The sequence below is a fragment of the Hyposmocoma kahamanoa genome, unplaced genomic scaffold (assembly GCF_003589595.1).
Source record: "Hyposmocoma kahamanoa isolate Upper Pololo Valley unplaced genomic scaffold, ASM358959v1 78, whole genome shotgun sequence".
Taxonomy (NCBI): domain Eukaryota; kingdom Metazoa; phylum Arthropoda; class Insecta; order Lepidoptera; family Cosmopterigidae; genus Hyposmocoma; species Hyposmocoma kahamanoa.
Window position 1 is genome coordinate 12,302,557 of NW_020653945.1, and position 8,876 is coordinate 12,311,432.

At 34.9% G+C, this 8,876-nt stretch overlaps 1 protein-coding gene across 2 annotated transcripts in view; it reads right to left on the bottom strand.

Moving 5' to 3' along the window:
• The window catches only part of LOC113233191 (exocyst complex component 2), a 21,640-nt gene extending 12,982 nt beyond the window's left edge, over positions 1-8,658 (bottom strand). For both annotated transcript variants that reach the window (XM_026468226.1, XM_026468225.1), the window contains exons 1-3: positions 8,097-8,658; positions 7,818-7,970; positions 976-1,168 (exon numbers count right to left, since the gene is read on the bottom strand). In XM_026468226.1, coding sequence (XP_026324011.1) covers positions 976-1,168; positions 7,818-7,970; positions 8,097-8,205 — 455 coding nt within the window. In that variant the 5' untranslated portion in view covers positions 8,206-8,658. The remainder of the gene's footprint in view (positions 1-975; positions 1,169-7,817; positions 7,971-8,096) is intronic.
• Between the last annotated feature and the right edge of the window lie 218 nt (positions 8,659-8,876).

An 8,876-nucleotide genomic window follows, 5' to 3' on the forward strand; every position in this document is an offset into this window, starting at 1 on the left:
TTCAAACTTCACAAAAACTTTAAAATAACACCTTGCCCTTGATTTCGTAGCTTGTTTACCTACAAATGACGTCACGCGTTCAATTTGACATTTTGTTACGTTTGCGCGCCAATTTGTTTCTATTTAAATTTTAACATAGTTTTAGCACATTTTAGAGACTATTAAGCTTTATTTTAATAAAATATTATTTTTCATGGCTGTACATATCTATTTTAGTTAATTCTAGACACTTTCTGAAAAATTGTCCGATTCCCTATTTAAGGTATAATACATGCATCCCCGCATGCTTTTGTAAAAAGCATTTATGAGATGGCTCCCATAAGAGGGTTCCCATAGTACGACGTCAGTATTACGGGTAAAGTCATATTAAGGTAGGCTGTTTTCATTGGATTAGCTTCAACAATAGTCCGCAACTCAACATAGTTCACCTTAAGATCTGCCTGTCCACTAGGTTCAATTGTCAGTTTAAAATTCCCATTACGAATTGGGCTAACCAAAAACCTCCACAGTGGGTATGTGGATACAACTAACAAAGTTGTTTCAACATCATATCATAAATATTAGATTACATACGTTGTTCCGTTCCCAAAGTAACTAAAGCACTTGTGTTATGGAAATCGAATAACAACGGCACCACAAACACCTAGAGCCGAGACAATATATAAATGTTTCCTACATTGACCCGGCCGGGGATCGAACCCGGAACTTCAGAGATAGCGACACCATGAAAACCGGTGTACAAGCCACTCGACCACGTTGCCATGCTTACAATATTAACAGTAAGTATGTTTGAAATACACATAGACTTACTGTTCTTATCGTAAGCACGGCAGCATGGAGGTCGTCATATGCATGTGTATCGTATACGTATCATTAATGCTTCGAATTATTTGCGCGGCACTAGCACCATATATGAACACATATTTAAAACGTACACAAATTTGTATACTTTTCAAGTTATAATCAAAATCTCACCCATCAGGAAACAATTCATTGAGTTCGTCCTCTGGGAACTTGCAGTCTTCTCCTTCAGTAGATAACCCTAATGGGTCAGGAGGTGTGTAGGCTGTGGGTGACATGGGCCTCCGACCCCAAGGCAAGGAAGGAGGAGCTGCCTCTTCCACCCATACTGCACTCTCTTTCACTGGCCCAATGGACTCGTGGTAGCCTGGAGTATGTATGTGCAAAAATACATTAAAATTGCTCTATTTGATTTAATTGATTTAAGAATGTGTTTCTTAAACATACCTTATAATAATCTCAATCTTTATTCATCGAATAAATGAAGTATTACAAAATAGTGTATCTATTACTACTACCTTCCATGACATCAATTCATCTATAATTAGCCCGAGGTATTTAGGAGAAGTTCCATGTTCAAGGGAGGCACATGAGCAGTTAGAGTTACTTGGGAAATTGGTGCAATTAGTAACTCGAATTTTGAATGCAGCTTTTTAAGGTTTGGGGATTTTTTTAATATAATATCAAGGTGACGGGACGAACAAATCGTGCGCCTGATGGTAAGCTACACGCCTGTCCGTAACAGGTGCAGTGCCAGTGAGCTTTAAATCGTAAAGATCTGATCTGGGGCACTGCCACTGCGACGGTCACCCTGAGACATAAGATGATAAGTCTCATGTGCCTGTAATTAGTTGTTATAGTCCATTAGTTTAGATACTAAACTAAACTTAAACAATCTTGAGATGTCTATTTAATGAAACATACATTTATAAAATGATTTTTACTTACCTTAAAATTTTATTTTTTATTTTTTTTTTTTTTATACCTGACAGGCAAATGACTCCACTCCACCTGATGTTAAGTGGAAAGTGGTATCCAAACGCGAAGGAACCTAGTGCAGCGATGGAATCCTCACTGCACTAGCCGCCTCCACCCTGCCTGCCTACAATATGCCTCTTCACGAAAATCAAAATACAAAATACGTATACTTAGCTTCATATGAAATTGCATGCCTATTTTTATACCAATTTATTTATAACGCATATGTTTCATTTAAAAGATGTATCAAGATTGTTTACATTTAGTTAAATCATTGTGGTCCTAAACCGCCGAAAAGAAACAAACGGACTATAGTAACAGTACAGCTCCTTGTGAAGGAGTTCGTCCAGGAAAGTACTGCCACCTTACTTATTTCTGCCCAAGCAGTAATGTCAGCATTACTGTGTTCCGGTTTTGGAGGGTAAGAGTGCTGGTGAAATTAGAGGCACATGAGACTTAATACGTGCAATAATACTTTCCCGCATTTATACTACCAAGATAAGAAACGTTTTATTAATTTCATAAAACAAACTAACCAAAAGCCAAACAATACAATAAAAATGCATTTTAACTAAGAAATGCAAATCAACCTTTATTCTTATTCAACCTTAATATGGGTCATTATTTTCGATATCGACAATCTAACATTAGTTTAAATGGTTTTGATTAAAAAAAAATTCATTTATTCCAGACAATATACAGTCCATTTTGTTAGTACACTTACAAGCTATCTATTCTACTGTTAGTACAAAAATTACAAAATATAATAACAATAATATAATTAATAATAAAAAAAATTAAATAAATAAATATAATAATATACTTATAATAAAAAAATAATAAAAATAAAAAATAATATAAACAATAAAAAAATATAATATATAATAAATAATACCTCTCTCTCTAAATGACATCTCTCGCCAGGACTGTTAACTGTAAAGATATCTAACTGGGTGAAAACTTTCATAGATTTCTCATAGATGGCGCTACTACCAAAAAGTCGTTGAAAAAACCAAATACAAAGATACGACTCATGCACATAGAAAAATTCGTGAGGTCCGCTGGTTCGTTATGTGGCTTAATTAGTATAGCGTCTGACACGGTAAGCTAGAAGACGTCGTCGGTTCGAACCGGCCGGATCGAAGGAATTTTTTGTGAGTGTTCGATCTTTGTATTAATAAATATAATAAATGTATGTTTTTGTAATCTCAGTACAGAGTACTAAAAAAACCGACCTCAAAAGTACGTGGAATTACATATAATTACCAAGTTTTATTGAAATCGGTTACCGGAAAATGCGCAAACCCGGATTCATCCCCTAGTTCGCCACTATACGGGAATTGACACAGGAGATAATAAGAATCGGTTCTCACTACTCAAAGTATATTGAGAGAAAAACGCCTTGAATTAAAGAATAGCAAAATCAACCATTAAAATAATTGCTCATTATACTAAAATTTAGGCACTATTTATAAAAATGATTCTTCATGCGTGAGCAGCCACCCTTAGGGTGGATGATTTTCTTCAAAATGAAATGGTGGTCTACGGAGGTACCCTCTTTCCAACAAAAAAAGAATCATGAAAATTGGTTCACAAATACCGGAGTTATCGCGTAACATACATACAAAAAAAAACAGTCGAATTGAGAACCTCCTCCTTTTTTGTAGTCGGTTAATAAAAAATTACAATTTGTTAAAAAATATATTTCGAAATTATTATCCAATGATTATAGATACCATAAATGAACTGTGCATCAATGTTTACTCGATTCACGCAGAAAATTTTAAAGGTTTTGTGTATGGTAACAAAAATTTAACACCTCGATCACGAAATTGATTTGTTTTTTTAAGCCAGGCGATATCTTTTTTTATTATTATTTAATATTATTATTACCCTTAAAACTAGAAAACTAAACATTATTCTTGGCTACCTTTTTATTACAATAATCACGTCATTTAAATCAAACAAGGTTACCTAATACCACTCTGTCACATTTCTTTATATCAGTACCAGTTTTTTTAATATTATGTTATTAACAAGGGAAAATTGAATTAAACATTGGTTACCACCCTCAATATAAACTAATTAATAATTAAATACTTAATTTTAATACATATGTATCAAATGTTGAACACAAATACCTTTTGACTCTTGCAAAGGTGACACATTTGTGACAGAGTAGTAGTAAAGTGACAATTAACTGCCCACGTGGCCGACTGCCACGCAGAGGTCCCAGGTTCGATTCCCGGGCCGGGAGAAATATTTGTATGGCCTACATTTATTTCTCTCGTGGGTTTGGGTGTGATTTGTGATCCATAGCACCCACGACGCAAGGTTCCCTAGTGCGGAGCTATGTTGAGTGTGTGCGTTATTATTATTATTAATGTGGTAATTTTATAATAATGTTGCATTTGATAGAACATCATATTTTTAGTTGTTTCGCTATCATTTTTATGTTTACTTTCCTTTTCCTTGTCATTGCTTTTTGAACTATCAAATTTTTTGTCTTATTCTTTCGATTAAGTCTTTTTTATACTTCTGTAGCTTTCTCTGTGATTCTAGTAATCGGTGTTTTAACTGGACATTTTCGAGGTAAAGCCTCTTCCGACTTGCTTTCTTCTTCTTGCGCTAGCTCTGGACGACCCTGGAGTCGATTCACGAGATTGAGGACTTAAAGGATGTAACATCGGACTTGAAGGAAAGGGCTTAGACGCAGGAGTGTTCAATAAAACGTTTCTTAAAGCTACCTGTTTTTCTCTTCTCTTCTTGTTCTTAATTTGCCATTTTCGTTTCATTAATCTGTGTTCTACTGTTGTCATATCTTTAACAAGCCTTTTCCGAGCATGATATCGCACTAAATCTTTTCGTTTGATTTGTTGAGGTTGAGGTTGGTTTTCCTTTTTTCACTATAACGTCGTTGCTACCTCTCAACTGCATAACGTGGTATTTTTTCTGTTTAAATACTGAAAACTAGTAAAACAATATTTATTTTGATATTTAAGATGTGAAAACATAATCTCTACTACTGTCGAAAGCAGAAAGTTCAAGAATATTTATAAAAATTACTACTCAGTCACGAAAAATACCACCCCGTCACATTATTGTGATGAAGGTGTCCCGTGACGGGGTTGTAAAATAGCGACGTTTGTAATTTTCAGGCATTACCTTATTACAATTTGGAACTAAAGTCCAGCTTATATAAAAGAATTGCCAGGAAACGCCATAATTATAACTAAATACTAAAATAATATGAATATTTTAGAGGCTTAACTTACGTGACCGAGCGGTTGCTGAATAAACACACGCATCTCCTTTGGCAATCTAAGGGTAACTGACTCGACTCACCAGTGTAGCCGAGTGCAGGTTGCTGTTCGAGGAGATTAAGGGAATCACACAGGTCTGTAGTGCACAAGGTTATAATCGCGTATTTCGAAGTAGGTTTTTTTAAATGCGCGTGACCAAGAGATAGCAACCAAATTAGTCATAACCAGCGACTCAAATAAAAAACTTTCTAATTTAAAATATTTGATTTAAAATCTTATTTTATATTGTCATTTTCAATTTACAATATATGTGAAGTTCAATAACGTTATTAAAATAAATCAAGCCATAAGTTTTTTGTTAGGAAAGCAGTTTGTAAACGCATGAAGCGCTGAGGGACACATTTTATTTATATGGATTTCACCTCTGTCACACTTTTTGAAGTACAACGTCACGATATTTTTGCTCAAATAATTAATAACTACGAGTGAAATTTTTAGAAGTCCCATAGGTCATGTTGTTAACAAGAACAAGAATAAAAAAGCAAAAATTACTACCATTATTTTTGTTTAGCTTTGAAGGATACAAGCCAGGGTCAATAGAAAAAAAGAACACCCATATTACTAAATTGAAGGATTCATACCATATCATTAGTGGAATCAAAGATCTATAGGTATCATGGTCTGTATTGATGTTCAGTCGCTGTTCACCAACCTACCAGTAATAGACTGAATAGATTGAAATTGAGCGTGGAAAGCTGAGGGAACATAATGTCCATTGTAAATGCAAATTAATTATTAGAACTGTCTAACATAAACTACATGACTGCGGAAATCATGGGTCATTGCTGCGATGGTTTGAGTCTTATCTAACATGTCGTACGCAACGTGTTACTATAAATGGTTTCCAGTCTAGATCTTACGCAGCTCATTCTGGAGTGCCACAAGGTTCACATCTCGGTCCAATACTCTTCAACTTATTTATTAACGACATTACTGACTATATACGTAACTGCGAATATTTAGTACATGCTGACGACCTTAAAATATACAAAGAAATAAAAAGTGTTGAGGACGTTAAGTTTCTGCAGGCTGATTTGACGGCTGTGGTGCAAGCACAATAAAATGCTATTAAATGTAACCAAATGTACTCATATTAGGTTTACAAAAAAAATCAATACTGTTTCCTCTCAATATTATCTGGATAATCAAGCACTCAATGAATCAACTGAAGTGCGAGACTTGGGTGTTCTGATAGACAACAAATTAAGTTTTAGTGCCCAGATAAATAGTACAGTCAAGAAGTCGAGGAAAATTTCAGGGTTTGTGAAGTGTACTTGTAAAAATTTTTGAAACGTACACGCAATTTTAACATTGTACAACTCGTTAATTCGGAGCACTCATGAATATGCGACACCAATATGGAATCCGCACTATCAAATCCATGTAGAGAGGATAGAACGCGTACAACGCGCATTCACTTGCTTTCTAGCATATAAAAATGGACAATGCCCATATAGAGCAGACTATGGCGAGCGTCTGTTACATTTCAAGGTAAGAGACATTAAAGACTCGGAGACAAGTTTTCAACCTATTTTCCTCTATAAGGTTTTACATAGCTAGCTAGACACGCCTCAAATAATGTCTCAAGTTACCTTGGCGATACCCAGAAGGCTTCCACGTTACCCAGTGAGAAATATATTTTCGATTCCTGTATCTTCTGCTAATATAGGCCATTTTTCTCCACTTTACTGTATCATGAAAAAATTCAATAATGTAAAACAAAGTAGACGTGGTTGACATCTTCCATGACTCATTATATAAGTTCAAACGGAATGTTACAACTGCTTTAAACTCCTAAGACGCCATGTCTCAAGGGTTTTGTTTTGTATTGTTTAATAATTTTTTAGATAGTAGTATTTTTGTTTCTATTTGCTTTTTAAATTTTTTGTTTACAACGTCAACGTCAATAGTACAACGTACTGTATAAAAAATTATATGTTATAACATTGAAATTTCTCTATGTATGTGCCGATGGTGTATCTAAATAAATAAATAAATAACATCAAGCTACCATTGTGGAATGATAAATTATAGCTACAAATTGACGGTATATGGGAGTTTTACCCATAGCCCCAGCTAGGCCGAAGATGTACAAAAGGTGTGGTGATGATACTTTCACAATATTGCCAAAAGATACCACACCTTCTTTCTTGGACCATTGCAATGCACATATGTTGTAAATAGTAAAGAATTAGGTTTAAATGTGTGATTAACTTGAGAATTTTTGCTATTTATTTGATTTGAGTTTATACAGGTCTCCCTCAATTTGGTTTGAAAAAGTGGAGTTCTTTGAGTATTGCGGAAAAAAACAATGCCGTAGGAAACTCAGCAAAATTCATATCCATTTGTTTTGGCAAATTAAGTAGCTATGGAGTAGTTTCTTAGTATGAAATGTAAGTAATTCAAGTAGTAAGGTATTAAAGTAAGTAAGGTATTTGTCAACATATACTGACTTTGGTGCACCTTCATTCAATAAGTTTGTAGAATTAAATTCTGAAAAATGGCAGCGGCAACTGTCTGTCATTTACTTTGGCCACGCGAAGTACATACACTTGTATGTGTCTATATAGATATATGTCTGTATATTTTTCTGTATCTAATAGAGCAATAAAAATGTTTGATGTAATACCACTTATGACATTCTTCCTTGAGGGGTATAAGCATAAGATATACTTTCTAGCCTATTCCAACTCAAGTATTAAGGCATAATTTTACCTCTAAACTGAACAGTAGATGTTCCCTCTCCTCCAGATCGTGTTGTAGCTATAATATCTCCACGTCCTTTGCACGGGCCCGATCGCGCCACTATTTTATTTTTGCTCTTCCATTCCGCGGATAATAAACAGTCACAACCACATATTTTCAAACCTGCAACCAAGGATGCATAAATACCGTCACCGCCCCCTCTGATTTAATGAATTGTTCTAGCGTAAAAACAGCTAAGGTCGTTTTTAAAAAGCTCTATTCTGAAATAATATTGTTTTCATATATTACCAATTAAATCGTTTGCAGTGGTGCCTAAAAATTCTCCTCTTATCGTTACCCTAGTGCCAGGAGGGCCTTCCTTCGGCGATATTCCAGTAACAACTGGTGGGGGGCCCATTTCCAACACGCGACTTTTCAAATTTCAAATCGGTAGTAAGTAAATATATTTGTAGCAATAATAACTATTTCTCAATCACACATTTAAATAAAAAAAATCCGGACATGGAACACAAACAATAAGTCAAGTTTTGTGCTGTGTTGTGTTATTATTATTTCCTTAAATGGCAGCCACCACGCTTGGTTGGGCACAAACTACTTAACTGGGCTTGGGTCAGTTTCAGTTTCGATGGTTTCGAGGAATGCGGTAAGTTATTGTTGAACAAGAACAACATCTATGTCATGTATAGGATGCACAAATAGGATGGGAAAACGAGAAATGCGTGCACGGAAAATAAATGTAGGTTTTTTTAAAATTATTTCTGGCCATGGAAACAAAGGCCTTCAGCCGAAAACATAAACGTTTAATTATATTTCTGTAAATATGACCACCACAGAGGATAGGCAATTTGAGGCGGCGTGCTTGGATTGACTCGGGATTTTCGCGTTTTAATCTTCGGTTAAGGCACAATAGCACTATCCTATTCCACTTTAAACTAGATTTCACAAAATAATTGAAAGTCAAAATAAAAACGACACTTTGCCCTCCAAAAGGCCCAGAGCGAATCAATATAATAATAAATGTAGGTACTGAATAGTGTTGCCAGACTTTTGCGAATAATAATAATCCTC